This window comes from Nerophis lumbriciformis, linkage group LG23 (assembly GCF_033978685.3).
Source record: "Nerophis lumbriciformis linkage group LG23, RoL_Nlum_v2.1, whole genome shotgun sequence".
Lineage (NCBI taxonomy): Eukaryota > Metazoa > Chordata > Actinopteri > Syngnathiformes > Syngnathidae > Nerophis > Nerophis lumbriciformis.
In genome coordinates, this window is record NC_084570.2 from 18,848,247 (window position 1) to 18,867,254 (window position 19,008).

At 39.8% G+C, this 19,008-nt stretch overlaps 1 protein-coding gene and 1 long non-coding RNA gene across 2 annotated transcripts in view; one reads left to right on the forward strand and one right to left on the reverse strand.

Annotated features, from left to right (window-relative positions):
- The window catches only part of LOC133622355 (uncharacterized), a 258,689-nt gene extending 256,943 nt beyond the window's left edge, over positions 1-1,746 (reverse strand). Inside the window, exon 1 of the long non-coding RNA XR_009817764.2 lies at positions 1,634-1,746. This is a non-coding gene — a long non-coding RNA (uncharacterized lncRNA). The remainder of the gene's footprint in view (positions 1-1,633) is intronic.
- On the forward strand, positions 1,724-17,880 carry spry2 (sprouty RTK signaling antagonist 2). The gene is made up of 2 exons (XM_061984995.1): positions 1,724-2,100; positions 15,331-17,880. The coding sequence occupies exon 2, from the start codon at positions 15,379-15,381 to the stop codon at positions 16,159-16,161; it is 783 nt and encodes a 260-aa protein (XP_061840979.1). The 5' UTR covers positions 1,724-2,100; positions 15,331-15,378; the 3' UTR covers positions 16,162-17,880.
- Positions 17,881-19,008: the final 1,128 nt, after the last annotated feature.

A 19,008-nucleotide genomic window follows, 5' to 3' on the forward strand; every position in this document is an offset into this window, starting at 1 on the left:
TTGCAAGGGGAGCGATTGCATGAATTACACAACATGTCTTTAAAACAACATTGTGGGTTTGTAGTGTTGTATGGTATACTGCTACTAATAAAGTACCACTTGCAAACAGAAACGGTGTGGAGACAGAAGAGGGAGAATGGACGTATTTGGGCTTTCAAACTAACGATAAAGTTGAAGCCATAAACACAGACGCGCCGCTCTTTAAAACATACTACTGGTAGCTAGCTAGTGGCGGCTAGTTAGTAGCTAGCTAGTAATGGCTAGCTAGTAGTGGCTAGCTAGTAGTGGCGAACTTGTCATTTACCCATCACTACTATAATAGGTTAGTGTTTTTCATACCTCCCGGAAGCCAGAAGGCGTTACATAAAAACCGGAGGCCAGGGGGTGGGACTTTAGTTCTTTTGTATTACTTTTTCGTATAAAATTTATATGACATAATCACTTTGATTGACAGTTTGACAGACAGTATATCGTATTATCTCTATCTCTGTTTAAGTCTGTTTGCTTGATCAAACCTTTTTTTAGCTAGCGGTACTTTAAAACATAGCTGCTAGCTGCTAGCTACATACTTTTTGCCGGGGGTTGTATACGTTTATATTTAGGTGACTAACTTTATTGTAGTTTTAGTTAACTAAAATGTTGCAAAAATGTAGTTAAATAAAACGGAATACATTTTGAAGTCGGACTAAAACATTTAATCAAAAAGCCATAACTAAAACTAAATTAAAAGTTGTGGTCAAAATTAAGGATCATTTATTTAATGTGGCAGCTGTCATGAATTACTTGCGAGGGGAGCGATTGCATGAATTACACAACATGTCTTTAAAACAACATTGTGGGTTTGTAGTGTTGTATGGTATACCGCTACTAATAAAGTACTACTTGCAAACAGAAACGGTGTGGAGACAGAAGAGGGAGAATGGACGTATTTGGGCTTTAAAAACTAACGATAAAGTTGAAGCTATAAACACAGACGCGCCGCTCTTTAAAACATACTACTAGTAGCTAGCTAGTGGCGGCTAGTTAGTAGCTAGCTAGTAGTGGCTAGCTAGTAGTGGAAAACTTGTCATTTACCCATCACTACTTTAATAGGTTAGTGTTTTTCATACCTACCGGAAGCCAGAAGGCGCTACATAACAACCGGAGGCCAGGGGACGGGACTTTAGTTTTTTTGTATTATTTTTTCGTATTAAATTTATATGACATAATCACTTTGATTGACAGTTTGACAGAAAGTATATCGTATTATCTCTATCTCTGTTTAAGTCTGTTTGCTTGATCATACCTTTGTTTAGCTTGCGGTACTTTAAAACATAGCTGCTAGCTGCCAGCTACATACTTTTTGCCGGGGGTTGTATACGTTTATATTTAGTTGACTAAATTTATTGTAGTTTTAGTTGACTAAAATGTTGCAAAAATGTAGTTAAATAAAACGGAATACATTTAGAAGTCGGACTAAAACATTTCATCAAAAAGCCATGACTAGAACTAACTAAATTAACGATAATTTTATCGTATTTTAAAAAAATTTTAATCAGTATCGGTAAAACCTTATTTGTATTTTCTTAGTATAGGATCGACACCTAAAAGTGTCTGGGGAAAAAAGACTCCAGAAACGTGCGGTATCACTCACCCCTACTTGGCCGTGGCTGCGGTGGATCAGGCGGCCTGGTGAGTGGCTCCCTGGCGGCAGCCAATGGCTGAAGACCGGATGCGAGATATCCGCTGGAACAACGGGCGCCCTGTCCCCCCTCCACCCGCGCTCCTGACGCCATTCCCGGCTCCAATCCACAGCCTTCTCTCCGGACAGGACAGTGGGGGAAAGTGACTCACGACACAGAAACATGACTCCTCTTACCTTCGCTAATACAACAAACGTCACTTTTTAAAGTCAACTTAGCGAGAAAACGCCGACTTTTGTCCCGTTTTCTCCTTAAAATAAGAGGAGTGAAGCTTTGTTTTTTATGCTTTGTGCGCATGCGCTAAACATGGGGCAAACACGACTGTTTTTGATGGATTTGAGCGACTAACTTCTTTGATAGGAGGAATAAAAACACGTTGGATTTACACCCAAGCGGAGATTAAAGTGTTGAAAGCACGGTAAGTTAACATTTTTAAGTTCGCTGTTAAAACCAAGAAAAAACATTACTTGTGGATTCCCAACTGAGACTAACACGTTTTGCTAGTTTCAGCTACGAACACTGACTTATTATTTTGTTATTTATTTTTAAACTCTTGCCGACCGATGACATGTTTACGTGACAATGTGATATTTTACATTTATTTTTAAAACTCTTGCCGACCCGTGTCACTTTGACGTGACAATGTGATAGACGCAGGTGTGAGTCGCTACTTTGTCACACATTGACGGGACTGGAGTAAGAGGTGATGCGTTCAAGTACACTACATTTGCTCGTTCTTATGAAACACACCGCAACCTGAAGTTTCAAGTTGCCCACAAACGCCTGGCTCATTGTTGTAGGTTTTTTTTTTTTTTAATCAAAGAATCAATAACCCAAATTAGGGGTGTCCAAACTTTTTCCACAGAGGGCCTCACACTGAAAACTTAAAACATGAGGTGGCCATTTTTATATTTTTCATTTTCATAACTAATACAATTTATATTTTTTTAGGGGCACCTCTCAAGTTTGGTGTGGGTCTTTGTAAAAAAAACTTTTTTTTTTTTTTAAATAAGTCATTCGATTTTTTACTCTCTAGATCAGTGTAGGCAGGTATGCCAAATAAAAAACTTTATTAAATATTCAAACTGTTACTGTTCAAACTGTGTGTAATGTTACAATGGTTAAAATGTTAAATAAAACCTCTTTCTTGTTTTTAAGACTTAGGCCTACAACGCTACTGTATTTTAATGTTGGTTAGTATGGTGATACTTTGAGAACCACTGGTCTATCTGTCAGTATGAAGTCAAAACATTTTTTAATGTTTTATTCCCTTTTTTGTTTAAAAAAAAAAAAAGAAAACGTATTTAATGGCAAAAACACCAAATTTGTAATATTTTCCCCCCAAAATTGGAGCCTTAAAATAATTCGTAACACCATAGATTTTATTTTTAGCAAAAAGGGACCTACTCAGAAGTGTTAAAATACGTCATATATATATATATATATATATATATATATATATATATAGGTTTTGTTTTCCTTTTAACACTTAAGTCTCTACATCAACTTCAGATCTGTCTGTCAATTTTGATTATTTTTTATGTTTGAAAAAAAAATGTATGCCCTTTTTGTCAACGAAAGGATTGTTTTTTTATATGGCAGATACACAGAATGATATTCAATATTCTCCCTCAAAATTATTTCAAAGTACAATATTTGATGTGAAGTAATTGAAGCCTTTAATAGGTCAATAATTCATAACATTGATTTTAATTAATTATTACTTTTTGAGCAATGACAGCTTTAAAAGCAAGAAAAAAACCTGCATGGCAGCTTTGTGTTATTAGAGTCAACAATGCAACATTTTCTCGTTACATTTCCTCTTTTGATGCATGTTTTAGAGGTTTTTTAATTGTAATAAATGAATAAAACATTTGCTGCGGGCCTCACTTTGGACACCCCTGTCTAAAGATGTAGATTAGTATAATTTAATTTTCAAAATTAGTACTCTATTGGTGGGAATTATTGGGTATAATTAAATGTTTTGCTGTTTTCATTGTAAAAATTCCATAAGGTCAGTGCCATATTTCCATGCTTTAACAGTGACATCATCAGTTTGAATTGTCCTTCACTTAAAAAAATGTGTAGCATTTTAACAACATAGGAAATACAAATAATAAGTATGAATAAAATGCTAAACGTATAAATAAGACTACAATAAAATTTAGAACATAATAAAAATGTGAGAACAAAATTATAATACCATACCTGGTGTGTGTACACTTAAATATGCAGGTTAATTTTTGTATTTATTACAAAAGCTTTTTGTGGAGACTGAATTTATGTAACTGAATTTTTACGTCAAATTGTGCTGACAATTTCATTGAATAAAACTGTTTACAAATGCAATTTGTTAAAATACAGTGTTTTAAAATAGTGTTTTACAATGTTTACAATGTAGTGTATAAAAGAATGTAGTGGAAACATTTTTTAGCAAAATATGTGTTGCTTCATAACTCATGACCCACTTCAATAAATTAAGACCAAACCTCCTCATTGGCTGGTTCTGATCCATGATCGGTAGCTTTATTCCTAATTTATCAGAAGTGAGTCTTGAGTTTTGAAACAACAAATATTTCTACACTGATTATTTTTACATAAGGTTGTTGTTTTTTTTACGGTGAATTTTAAAACACCGTATTTTAACAAACTGATTTTTTCTTTTTGCTCACAAAATTTTGTTCGATGAAATTGTCAGCATAATTTAACGTATTTATCGTATTTAACATTTATCATTTATAATTTAACGTAAGTACATTTAATAAATTTAGTATTTACCTCTAAAGGCTTAGTGGCCACATGCGTGGACAGCACCTTTTAGCTCTTATTTTCAAAATTGTGTACACTACTGAATTGGGGTCTTATGGCCGCTTATGTGGACACTTATACTGCCATCTGGTGATGTCAGAAGAGTATAATATACAATGGAATTTGGGGGAAAAAAGTGTAAAAATAAGAATTAGCATGTCACTAAACATGAAGTACACGTTTGTGTACTTATGGACTAAGTACATCATATCAAAAGATGATTTTTAGTTTTTATTCTAATTAGGGTCCAATAAGCCCAAATAGCAAAGAGAAATAAAAAAAAGTATGTAAACACACAGCTTGGGCCTTTAAAAAAAAGCTTTCATAATAGACACACATTTACCTCCATATTAAAATACTACAGAATAATAAACCCAAAAAGTGAATCCAAATAAAGATAAATCATTAAAAAAAAGAAAAAAATATACAATTAAAAAGTATTTAAAAAATGTTTTTAATTGTAAAAAAAAATATATATATATATATATATATTTTAAAATGTAATCGAAGTTCTAATAAATTTGCTTTAACTCATACTCATATTCTAGTCCACTTGCCAGTCGGGTGGCGCAATTGCAGATGCTAAATTTGCATGTGTGTAAAAAATGGCTCCCACCCAAATGAACGGCTCACAACTGTTAATCAGATCTCATCACTTTAAAAGAGCCGTTCAAAAGACTCAATTTGTTTGCGAACGTCACATCTATAACCCCTAAGCCACATTCCCACTAAACAACAGTTCAGTTTAGTTTGGTGCGGTACAATTATTTTCTGAAATGTACCAAAATAATAACTATTTTCTGGTCCCCCGTCATGTGAGTACCAAAAGTAGCCCACAGAGAGCTGCCATTTCTCAAACAGAGCATGTGCGGTTGCGACAAAAAGCCAAATGTCAGGAAGAAATAGCACAAAATGTTCTCCATTGTAGGCCTTCGCTGACTGAGTCATGCTTTTTCTTTGCTGAATTACACTATTGTGATGCTGCACTAGGGATGCAAATGACACGGTGACGTCATCATTCCACAGACTGCCAGATAGTGAGGTGAACCGACCTGTGTGTGGAATCGTGCCAACACATCCAACACATCCAACGGTCCACAAATTGCAATCGAAAGGTTGCCATTTATCACACAAGCAAAAGCCCTTCCTGCATTGTGATGTGGAAGGGGCCTCAACTGCCTTCCACTGCCCACCAAAGATGCCTTTGGAAAGCCAATTAGCACATTGAGGAAGGACTGCTGTAGACTGCTTCACTTTGGTGCAAAACATGGATGTCATTTTCAATGCCATGCACAAATGCAGAGTGACGAGGCATTATGCAAACCCATCAGCTCCCTGACAAGAAATCAATGACTTGAGTACCGTAAATTCCGAACTATAAGCCACTACTTTTTTTTCTTCACTTTGAACCCTGCTGCTTATAAGACGGTGCGGCCAATTTATAGATTTTTCTTCGCTGACGCCCATAATAAAACATTTTTAAAAATACAATTTAAAAAACGAGCAAATACAATAGCGCCATCTCTTGGACGAGGTCACTTACTGCAGGTGCTGCAGTGTCCTTCCATTTACCAATAGTGTTTTTTTTCTCTCTTTTTTTTTTCAACCGGAGTGCCGTTCAATGTTCTAGCCATCCATAGCGGTTCTACTCGTATGGATTCTTCATTCATCACTCCAAGCAATGTGTGTAAGGTTTACAATATAATTAAAACAATTCATACTTACTTAACCGTCCCATTTGTGATGTCTGTAGGAGTGTTTTCACGCATATTTATTATGCCTGCTATCGTAATGCAATGACGCAAGCGTCGTTAGCAATAGCTAAAATGCTAACACGTTTTCAAGTGTCTGTGTTAGTATTATTACCTTAGAACGGCATTCTTTTTGTGTTTCAGTTTCAAAAATTCCTCAGTAAATTCACTAAAATGTCACCGTGGAGTTTTATTGAGTCAGTTTAGCTGATTGGAGAGCTAGCTTCCGCAGCTAGTGGTTCCATGACAATGACTTACCATGAATTGATTAACGTGGACCCCGACTTAAACAAGTTGAAAAACTTGTTCGGGTGTAGTGGTCAATTGTACGGAATATGTACTGTACTGTGCAATCTACTAATAAAGTCTCAAAATTCTGTTTTGTTTGATCATCCCTTTTACTGCCGTGTTACAGGCACCGTTTGGAAACAATTAAGGTATGTAAATAAACATTTACAGAATCTTCATGTGTAAATAACTCATTTCACAACGTGTATATCTGCGATTTATAGTCTGGTGCGGCTAATATATGGATTATAGTCCAGAAAATGCGTATTTTGAGTGTGTTTATATTTCCTGGATATGTCAAACTACACTTCGCTTGTCCGTTGTTTTCTTTAGACTCATATTAATCTACCAAAGCTAGAAAAATGTTGTAAAAGAGCTTAAAAACATTTAAAAAGCTCACTAAATACTTAGCGTAGTAGCTAACGACAAGACTGCCCTCCATGAACGTGCGGCTGGGCACAAAATGGCTACGCTGTAAAATGTTTGTACACTGAGACAAGGTTCGTACATCAAAGCATATTTGTATTCAGTCTAAATCGAAAAGTTTGTACAATCAGAGGTTCGTAAATCGAGGTCCCACCGTACACAAAATACACACACAAACTAGAGTTATGTGATATTTACGATATAAATGTTACACATTTGGCCAAACGATCGAGATTTTAATACTATCGTTATATTGTGATAATGCATGTTGATGACACATTCTAGCTGTGTCCTGCAAATTTGACCGCGACAAGCGAACAAACGCATCCAATGTAGCATTATTGCTAGCGGCTCATGTCCCTTCACAGTGCACAGCCACTTCGAAGTCGGCAATCCTCGCCTCGTGTCTTGCAAGATACCTCGTTTCTTATTAATGCAAGATATTTTGTTTCTGGCAAGATATCTCACTGGAGGACAAGATATCTTAACATGCTACACCACCGTAGAAAGATATGCTAACCTAGGTCTGGGCCGATAAACGATATCAATATATATTGCGTTAGACGAGTAATCGATATCAATAAAACTGGGTGGCTAGAACCATAACTCTGTCTTTCTTTCGAGTTACGACATAGTCGATCAGGTGCCACTGGCAATGCCGCGGGTATATCCATGAGTTCTTGTCCCCGATGCGGAGCCTGGTGACTGCGATATCGAGGTTAATACAAGAATTAGCAAAGCAAATATTTGCTATGCTCAAATCTATCTGGAGATCAACTGGATCCACACAAAGATCAAAATCGTCAAGAGCAATGTCGTGAGTGTCCTTCTATATGGCTCAGAATGTTGGAAACCCACTTCATCCGTTGAAAGAAAGAAGTTTTTCAAAATAAGTGCCTGCGTCGTATCCTTAGGATAATCTGGCCAAACACCATTTCCAACGAATAGGTCTGGGAAAGAACAACCACAACATCAATTAGAGGAACCATTCAAATTCGACATTGGCGATGGCTTGGACACATGTGCCGCATTCCATCATCTTCTTTCCAGAGAAGATCCCTTTATTGGACACTTGAAAGGAAAATAATCTGAGGCCGACCTAGAGAGACCTGGAGAAGAGCTATAGAAAAAGAGTTCAGGAGTAAGAGACTATCCCTTAAGACTGCCCCCGGAATAGCGGCTGACAGGGCCAGATGAAAATTCCTTGCTTCGCCTCAAGCGCCAGGCGGCCCAGAAGAGGACTGAGAGAGAGATGTGGAGCCTGTAGATGGTGTTGGTTAGGCAAACATTAAATTCTGCACATAAACCAAGAAGTATCAAGCCATTGGCATTGCAGCTGCCGATGCCCTGGTTCCCAATGATGCCTTGCCAGAGTTGATGGTCTTTCCCTACTCGTGCATTACAATCTCCCATGAGAAGCAGTTTGTCATGCAACGGCACAGCAGAGTGGACATCTGAGTCCAGAGTGGGGGGCGAAGACACTGATGATGGGATGCAAAGTGTGGTAATTATTTTGCCGACGTGCACAAGGAGGAGGTTGTGCGTCCTCACGAGAGAGTTGCGGATGGCAAATCCGAATCCGTGAAGACGAGGCTCCTCTGCAGTTTTCCCCTTCCATAAAAACGTGTATCCTGCCCCGGTTTCCAAGATTTGGCCTTTACCAGCTAGATGTGTTGCACTCAGGGCTGCCACATCAATGTTGTACCGGGTAGGTTCGATTGCAACAAGAGCAGTTCAACGTTCTGGCCGACTATTGTTGTCACGGTTCGTTAGGGTGCGAACATTCCAGGAGATGAAGTGAAGAGATTGTTGTTTCAGATTTTTTGTATTCTGACTGCAGGAGGGAGTGTGTCTGCTGGGTGCAGTTACCCGGCCAGACATCAGAGGTAGTGAGCGTGTTTGGCCACACCTTTTCTAGGGCCTTCTCCGAATTGGATAGGGCGTCGCTACGACTAAAAAGCCCTGCCCTGACACAGACGCAGCTACCAAAGGGCGACTTCGCCACCATGTTTGTCAGCCCAGCAACCTTCTAGCGTGTGCCGCCAACGAGTGGTCCCGAGCTAAGAGCTCGCAGGGCTCACCTGCCCCTGCACCCGTTGCTTGTCGCCCACCGCCGCTGGACTTTGGGGTGAGAGATGGGAAAGCTAGAAAAGTAAAGGAAAGAGGAACAGAAGCCAATTGCGTGAGATTTTAAGTGGAGTAGCGGCCTGACATCGGAAGCAGTGAGCGTGTTTGGCCACACCTTTTCTAGGGCCTTCTCCGAATTGGAGAGGTCGTCGCTACGACTAAAAAGCCCTGCCCTGACACAGACGCAGCTACCGAAGGGCGACTTCGCCTCCATGTTCATCAGCCCAGCAACCTTCTTGTGTCTGTCGCCAACAAGTGGGTCCCGAGCTAGGAGCTCGCAGAGCTCACCTGCCCCTGCTCCCATTGCCTGTTGCCCACCGCCGCTGGACTTTGGGAGGAGAGATGGGAAAGCTAGAAAGGGAGAGGAAAGAGGTAGAGGAGAAGCCAATCGCGTGAGGTTTAAGGTTGGGTTTGAGCGTGACCACCATCCACGATCCAACATCTTGGTCTTCAGACATCAGATCTAGACGGCAGACATCTCAGGGTCAACATCAGAAGGATGTTGCTTTGTCGATTATTGTTTTTCGTCCCGCGGGGTGCCTGATCACCCTACCCAAGAACTTAAATGCCCATGGGGGGGTGCTGATCAATTACATGTAGGGGAGACCCTGGAAGTAATATAATTAAGATTTTATATTGATATTGTTACATCGCCATCCTGTGTTTTTGTCTGCTTATAATTGAAATCTAAAATGTAATCATTCAATGACCTTGAACATTTGAAGTATCCGTATCAACATTGGTATGACCGATTCCGCCCTGTTGGTATTCAATCAATACCCAAATTTTAAGTATTGGCCAAAATGAATGTAAAGTATCCAAACAACATATTAAGTGCAGAAGTGAAGATATAACCATGTTACAGCAGAAAGTAACCAGATATTGAAGTGAAGATATAACCATGTTACCGCAGAAAGTAACATTTAACTGTTAATTGGCAATTACTGTAGATTAATAGTTTTGACATAATAATCCAACTGGAAATAATGTTATGTTACCGCATACATCAGCAGCTAATTTTGGAGTTTTTGGAACCAGTTTTGAAATGTGTCTTATTATCATTTATTTACCATAATATAATGATATATTATTTACCTTTATCGCAGGAGGCTGCGATATATATCATGGTAAATATTTTAGGTATGCCTGGGCAATATGGTCTAAAAATAAAATCTCAGATTTCTTTACAAAAAATGAGATGTACATTTTTTTCCCGAACGTTTTCCCCCTACTTTTTAAAGATACCAACAGATACAAAATAAAAGAGCTAATTCATAACAAGTTTCACTTTTACTTGATCAAAAACTAGTAGTTTGAAATGACACTGCATCTTACTTGTCGCTATCATAAATTGCGGATTATAGGCCACTACTTTTTTCATACACTTTGAACCCTGCGAAAACGGTGTAGCTAATTTAGGGATTTTTCTTCCCTGACGGCCATAATAAAAATAGCTTAAAAAAACAAGCAAATACACTGAAAAGGTATTTTATTATTATGGCGCCATCTTTTGGACGAGTTTGCTTACTGCATGTGCTGCAGTGTCCTTCCATTTACCTGTAGTGCTATCCACCAGGAATAGTGCAACGTTCAGTCTTCTAGCCGTCCATAGCGTTTTTCCTTGTACGGATTTTCCATTCAGAAACTCCAGGCAACGTTTGTAAGTTTTACAATATAACTAAACCAATTCATAATTACTAAACCGTCCCACGTGTGATGTGCGTAGGAGTGTTTTTACGCATATTTGTCCGTGCTATGTAATGAAGCTGGTGTCGTTATCATTAGCTAATATGCTAACACGTTTACAAGTGTCTGTGTTAGTATTATTAACTTACAATGGCATTCTTTTTGTATTGTTTCAGTTTCATAAATTCCTCAGTAAATTCACCAAAACGTCACCATTGGAGAGCTAGCTTCCGTAGCTAGTGGGTCCATGGTGATGACTTCTGTTTTGTTTGATCAGCCGTTTTACTGCCATGTTACAGGCACCGTTTGGAAACAATTACGGTATGTAAATAAACATGTACATAATATATCCGCTGCAGCTAACATATGGAAATATTTTGGTTTTCCCCTCAAATTTATTGGGTGCAGCTAATATACCAGTGTGCTCTATACTCCACAAAATACGGTATATTTTTATAAAGTGTTTTTTTTTTAATAACAGATATAAATTATAAATACATTTTAATAACATCAGTGTTTAAATACATTTTAATAACATCAGTGTTTAAATACATTTTAATAACAGGTATAAATTGGACTTTGCATATAATGATTTTCAAAAGTTAGAAATTAAGCTTTTATAGATAATTCTGGCATATTTCCTGTGATGCTTTTGCTCATGTTTTGATCAATATGCATGGTTATAATCAAATACAAATATTCAATAGTTTCCTATGGAAAGCAACACTATTGTATTGAATAAAATATTTGTGTAAATAAAAATGTAGCATTGAGAGGTCTCTATAGTTTTAATGGGTGGATAAACGCAGGCTTTTCCACTGCTTAGCACCATATCTTTGGTGATTGTTTTCCACTGTGCTTCTTTTTTACATACATGGTACCACAATAATTCCACCAAAGCAAGCTGCTTTTTAGCTGAAATGTGTTTGTTTGTTGTCATAGTCGTGTTCGATCCCCCAATCTGCTGGAGTAAGTTTGTTGTGCTGCTGACTTTTTTTAAACCAACTTTGCAGCGCGCAGTCATTTGTTCCACGCCTGTTGTCGCAAAACCAAACCACTGACGGCACTTTTCTTTTCTTTGGAACAAAAGTCTCTCTCTTGTTTGCATTTAGCGTTAGCCATGTTGGCTCTCCTGAAAGGGGAACTTCTCTTTTTGGGGAATTTTGCTTATTGTTCACAATCGTTATGAAAGTCATGACAGATGTTGTCTTTTTTTATGCATTCTAAGTAATAAGTAATGCGATCAAAAGTCAAGAGCCTATGGGTGTTGGTCTATTCTGCTTATAAAGACTTTAAAAAACATCCAAGTTTTTATATACATGATGTAAGTATATATGTTATGTAGTATAATACATTGAATATTTACATACTGTATTTGATCATTTTAAGCTTACGCGACATTAATTTAACAACATCACTAATTATTACTCATTGCAGACTTTGAGAGCCAACAAACATAATAAAACATCACTTACTGTACAGGGTCTGCTGTCATTAGGAGGCCGACTGATAGAATATTGTTATATTACAGTTTAGACGAAGAATGACTCTTAACCCCCGCGGAAAAAAGGGGGGTAGAACCAAGCGTGTTTTCGTGTCGTTCTTGCCATTTCCAGGTCTAAATTGGCTGTACCAACTAATCGGAATACGTCCTCATCCTTCTACTATCCAGGTGAGAGGCATGATTTATGATCCACAATAAAGTTTGACGAGCAAGGAAATGAGGGAGCAGCTCATCAGTCGATCATGTCAATATTGGCACTCATGTGTAACGGGGCGGCATAGCTCGGTTGGTAGAGTGGCCGTGCCAGCAACTTGAGGGTTCCAGGTTCGATTCCCGCTTTCGCCATCCTAGTCACTGCTGTTGTGTCCTTGGGCAAGACACTTTACCCACCTGCTCCCAGTGCCACCCACACTGGTTTAAATGTAACTTAGATATTGGGTTTCACTCTGTAAAAGCGCTTTGAGTTACTAGAGAAAAGCGCTGTATAAATATAATTCACTAATAACATAAATAGTTGGTCTGCGTTAGCGCTTATAATAGCAATATCACTAATACTTGGTTAATATTATTTTTGAATGTTTTTTTATTGGGTCTTATAGGCGGAATAGAAGACCTAATTTGATCCGCTGTAAGTATACTTTTATTTACGAGTTAGAATGCATAAAAAAAATACATCCGTCCTGGCTTTCATAATGATTGTGACGATCAAAACTTCAAATAAAGGTACAGTTCCCCTTTAAGGAAGTAAGGGGGAGGGCAGAAGCAAACCACGACAAACGGGGCGGCATGGCGTAGTGGGTAGAGCAACCGTGCCAGAAACCTGAGGGTTGCAGGTTCGCTCCCCGCCTCTTACCATCCAAAAATCGCTGCCGTTGTGTCCTTGGGCGGGACACTTCACCCTTTGTCCCCGGTGCCACTCACACCGGTGAATTGAATGATAGGTGGTGGTCGGAGGGGCCGTTGGCGCAAATTGCAGCCACGCTTCCGTCAGTCTACCCCAGGGCAGCTGTGGCTATGAAAGTAGCTTACCACCACCAGGTGTGAATGTTTGATGGGTTCTACATGTAAAGCGACTTTGGGTACTTAGAAAAGCGCTATATAAATCCCAGTTATTATTATTATTATTATTAAACCACGTTAAACCCAGATTCCGATCTAACAAAGGTCTTAACTCATTTTCCTTCTATGCCACATCAATATGGAATGCACTCCCAACAGGTGTAAAAGAAAGTGCATCTCTATCCTCCTTCAAAACCGCACTAAAAGAACACCTCCAGGCAACTACAACCCTAGCCTAACCCCCTCCCCCCACCACATCCCACCTCCCCAGACTGTAAATAATCAAATGTATATACTTGTTCTTATGCTTTCTTAACTCACTATGTTCACCGCTCGCTGTACATATCCTACCAAGTCAGACCTACACTGTTTCAATGTCCATTTCTCAGATTATATAATTGTTGATGACTGAAGTGCTGATATCAACCAAACCTATACCCCCGCCCCAACCCCCTCCACATCCCACACCCCGGATTGTAAATAATGTAAATAATTCAATGTATATACTCTGATGATTAACTTGTGTGATGTCTGTATTATGCTGATAATATATATTTATACCATTAAAGGGGAACATTATCACCAGACCTATGTAAGCGTCAATATATACCTTGATGTTGCAGAAAAAAGACCATATATTTTTTTAACCGATTTCCGAACTCTAAATGGGTGAATTTTGGCGAATTAAACGCCTTTCTATTATTCGCTCTCGGAGTGATGACGTCACAACGTGAAGCAATCCGCCATTTTCTCAAACACATTACAAACACCGAGTCAAATCAGCTCTGTTACTTTCCGTTTTTTCGACTGTTTTCCGTACCTTGGAGACATCATGCCTCGTTGGTGTGTTGTCGGAGGGTGTAACAACACGAACAGGGACGGATTCAAGTTGCACCAGTGGCCCAAAGATGCGAAAGTCGCAAGAAATTGGACGTTTGTTCCGCACACTTTACCGACGAAAGCTATGCTACGACAGAGATGGCAAGAATGTTTGGATATCCTGCGACACTCAAAGCAGATGCATTTCCAACGATAAAGTCAAAGAAATCTGCGAGCGGATGAGGGTATGTCTACAGAATATATTAATTGATGAAAACTGGGCTGTCTGCACTCTCAAAGTGCATGCTGTTGCCAAATGTATTTCATATGCTGTAAACCTAGTTCATAGTTGTTAGTTTCCTTTAATGCCAAACAAACACATACCAATCGTTGGTTAGAAGGCGATCGCCGAATTCGTCCTCGCTTTCTCCCGTGTCGCTGGCTGTCGTGTCGTTTTCGTCGGTTTCGCTTGCATACGGTTCAAACCGATATGGCTCAATAGCTTCAGTTTCTTCTTCAATTTCGTTTTCGCTACCTGCCTCCACACTACAACCATCCATTTCAATACATGCGTAATCTGTTGAATCGCTTAAGCTGCTGAAATCCGAGTCTGAATCCGAGCTAATGTCGCAATACCTTGCTGTTCTATCTGCCATGTTTGTTTGTGTTGGCATCACTGTGTGACGTCACAGGAAAATGGACGGGTGTATATAACGATGGTTAAAATCAGGCATTTTGAAGCTTTTTATAGGGATATTGCGTGATGGGTAAATTTTGAAAAAAACTTCGAAAAATAAAATAAGCCACTGGGAACTGATTTTTAATGGTTTTAACCCTTCTGAAATTGTGATAATGTTCCCCTTCAAACAAGTTGAAAAACCTATTCGGGTGTTACCATTTAGTGGTCAATTGTACGGAATATGTACTGTAATGTGCAATCTACTAATAAAAGTCTCAATCAATCAATACTGAAGCCAAATAAGAAAAGAAAATGTATATTTTTTGATTTTTTTAAATCGTCTGCAACAAAAAACTAAAATTTATTAATGAAATTGATTTATCGTCGGGCCTAATTTTAGGCCATGTTGCCTCTTCCTGAAACAAACTAAAGCCACTGCTGCCAGTACAGATGTTTCTCCTCATTTGCACGGCTTTCTGGGTAATAAGCTCTCTCTTGCAGTTTTTCAGATGTGTCCCATGCCAGTTCCAGCGGCCCCGCAGTCCCACAATGGATCCCAGAAGTCCAAGCTTCAACGGCGGGGGAGGACGACACCCAAGGCGGCCATCGCAGGACGACGGGAGCCTGCGGACTTTGCAAACCCGCGATGGCGCGCCGGATACCTGGTTTTCTCCAGCGACGCTTACATTGGAACAGTTGAGGATAACTGGGAACCACAATGAGTACACAGAAGGGCCCGCCGCCGCCGCCGCCCAACACGGGCACAAGGGTGACTCTGTGACCACGCCCGTCTCCCAGGGAGAGCGGCTCAGTAATGATCAGATGCACCTGGGGGCCACCAGGACCAGCGTGGCCCGACAGATAATCAGTAATCAGCCCAAGCCAGCGGCGTTGACGTCGAGCAAAAAAACAGAGGAACCGAGGGGCGGCGTGGACTCCGAGTGCGCGCGCTGTGGCCTGTGCCGCTGCCCCGAGTGCAGGCGGCCCCGGGCGCTGCCCTCCTGCTGGATGTGCGGCAGGCGCTGCGTGTGCTCGGCGCAGCACGCGGCCGAGTATTGCACCTGCGTGTGCTGCCTCAAGGGCCTGTTCTACCACTGCTCCAGCGACGACGAGGACACGTGCGCGGACAAGCCCTTCTCGTGCGCGCAGTCCCACTGCTGCGTCCGCTGGACCGCCGTTTCGCTGATGGCCGCCGTGCTCCCGTGTCTCCTGTGCCACCTCCCGGCCAGGGGATGCGTCGCCGTGTGCCAGGGGTGCTACGACCGAGCTACGCGGCCTGGCTGCCGGTGCAAGAACGCCCTCCCCTGTGAGACGGCGTGCAAGCCAACGTAGATCACGCGTTTGTGGCCCGATCGGCACAGTCTACTTCCACCGTTGATCAAAAGTCATACTTGAAAGCAACACCAAAACACTCCACTCTTCCAAAAGTATAGCGACTCCTGCGGAATAATTCTACACAAGTGCCCGTACAGTGGAACCTCGATTCACAAACTTAAATGTAAATATGAACAACGGGATCTCGCCTTGACAAAAGTTATTACCTCCTTGCTTGGCACTCAGCATCAAGGGTTGGAATTGGGGGTTAAATCACCAAAAATTATTCCCGGGTGTGGCCACCGCTCCTGCTCACTGCTCCCCTCACCTGGGGGGGTGATCAAGGGTGATGGGTCAAATGCAGAGAATAATTTCGCCACACCTAGTGTGTGTGTGACAATCATGGGTACTTTAACTTATACAGGTGAGTTTCCCGACTATATGCCGCACTGGTATATAAGTCGCACCCACTAAACTTTGGAAGAAAAAAAAGATTTGTTCATATATTAGCCGCAGATGTATACGTTGTGAAGTGAGTTATTTACACAGAAATATTCTGTAAATGTTTATTTACATACCTTAATTGTTTCCGAACGGTGCCTGTAACACGGCAGTAAAACGGCCGATCAAACAAAACAGAAAAGTCATTAATGGCTTCCTTCATCCTTTGATATGAATAAGATATTCTCCTTTTTTTAATAAGGTTCAAGACGTTTATTGGGATTTTTCTTCCTTTGAGTTTTAACAGTTTTTAAGTACATTGATTTCTTTGCTTAATCCGCTCGAAAATGTAGCAGTTAGCAAAGACAAAGCCATAGATTAGCCGCACCTTTGTATAAGCCGCAGGGCTCGAAGCTTGGGGAAAACGAAGCGGCTTGTAGTCCGTAAAACACCGTAACTATCTCTTTATCAACAAGTGAAAAAACAACAACAAGCTTAACTGTCCTGTATAAGTCTTTTTGGAGCCCTCACAAAGGATCAGAAATCACAAAAATCCTTAACTTCACCAACCATATTGCTACAATGATAAACATTTTCAAAAGTAAAATCCAGCTGATTCTGATTCTTCCTCAACCTCTTCAGCGCGAGCGAGCACAAAATGGCTCGAGATAAAAGCTCGCAAACCGAAAAGTTCGCACACAGATCCGTAAATCGAGGTTCCACTGTATATGAAGAAGAAATCTTTCCATTTTTGTTGTCGCCGCCATTTTTCAGGATGAGGCAGAATGACTGACTTCCACGTATTGCGTTTGCTAACATTTCCCTAAAGTTTTCAGTGCCTAACTCCTGACAAAGTGACGCAGGAGGATCGGTACTTCCGAAGGTCTAGAATTTGGCGCCGATCCAATTTGGGATTGTGCCGACATCAGCACTTTGCAGAGTGCCGTTGTAGTTTAACTTTGCATTGACGTCTAACAACTAACTCCATGTACTTTAGAAAGAGCTTTTATTTTTGTACATTGAATAATTCCTGACTGTGAATCATTGACCTTGAACGTGACTTCTCAGTTGGCAGTTATCCCTTCGGCTTGAACAACTGTACAGTGACGGATATGAAAACTTTATTTTCTAATTTCTACTTGTCCTAGCGCAAATTTGAAATTAGATATTTATTTGGAGGTTTATTATTGTATAATGCAAAGTATTTATTTTGTGTCAATGCTGGAGATAAATAGCTGGCTGTCACTGAAAAGACAAATATATTAACGTTTGAAATTAAACAAGCTTGAAGTCTGACTGAGTCTGTGGCTTTTTTTCTACATTAGGACATGGACTGGGGGTACCTTTTCATGTACGTAATTGTGTGGTCATGTGTTCATAAATGTTGACATTTTTATTTAAGATTTAACAATGAGCTGATATTAACTCTGCTGTGCAGTTTTAATGTCTTACACTTCTGAGTCTCATTTGCAGGTATTATATTATAGACTTTCCATGCAGTTGCAATTGGCAGTAGTGTATAGGCTACGCTGTGTTGCCTAGTCAGGAAGTAGTCTTTGCCATTAACATGAGTATCCAATATTGTAACGTTTATATGATAGAAAATTATCCAAAGTCACTTTAACTGGAGAAATGTCAGTTAAAGAAAGATGTTGGTTTTTTTTCTGTTAAATTGGTAGTAGTGTATAGGCTACGCTGTGTTGCCGAGTCAGGAAGTAGTCTTTGCCATTAACATGAGTATCCAATATTGCAACGGTCATAAGTTAGAAAATTATCCGAGGTCACTTTAAAAACTGGAGAAATGTCAATTAAAGAAAGATGCTTATTTTTTTCTGTTAAATTGGCAGTAGTGTATTGGCTACGCTGTGTTGCCTAGTCAGGAAGTAGTCTTTGCCATTAACATGAGTATCCAATGTTGCAACGTTCATAAGTTAAAAAATGATCCGAGGTCACTTTATTTGGAGAAATGTCAGTTAAAGAAAGATGTTTATTTTTTTCTGTTAAGAAATTTGGCTACCATTCACAATCCCGATGTAAGACAAGTACACATAGGTTTTGCATTTTTTATGCATCCTAAATCGTAAAATACGGCAAGTACGAGGTTCGCTAAAAAGCGCCAACAATATTCAGGTCATCTCGTGACCGGAATATTAAAGTATTTGTGGTATTATTATAAGCACTGACGTCGAGGAACTACTTTTAGCTGCATTGCCTCTTGAGTTGCTAAAAGTTAATTGTCGATTTTAAATCATGCCTCTCACCTGGATAGTAGAAGGCTGTGGATATAAACCGAGAAGTTGGTCAACTTTAATATTGAACTTATACCCGGAGATGGCAAAAAATAATGCTTTTTTCGTCACTTTTTTTTTTAAACCCTTTGTGAGGATTAAGACTAATTTTGCATCGAAACAGGAAGATATAAAC

Coding starts and splice junctions, on each gene's coding strand:
- spry2 (XM_061984995.1), top strand. CDS start 15,379: ATGGATCCCAGAAGTCCAAGCTTCAACGGCGGGGGAGGACGACACCCA.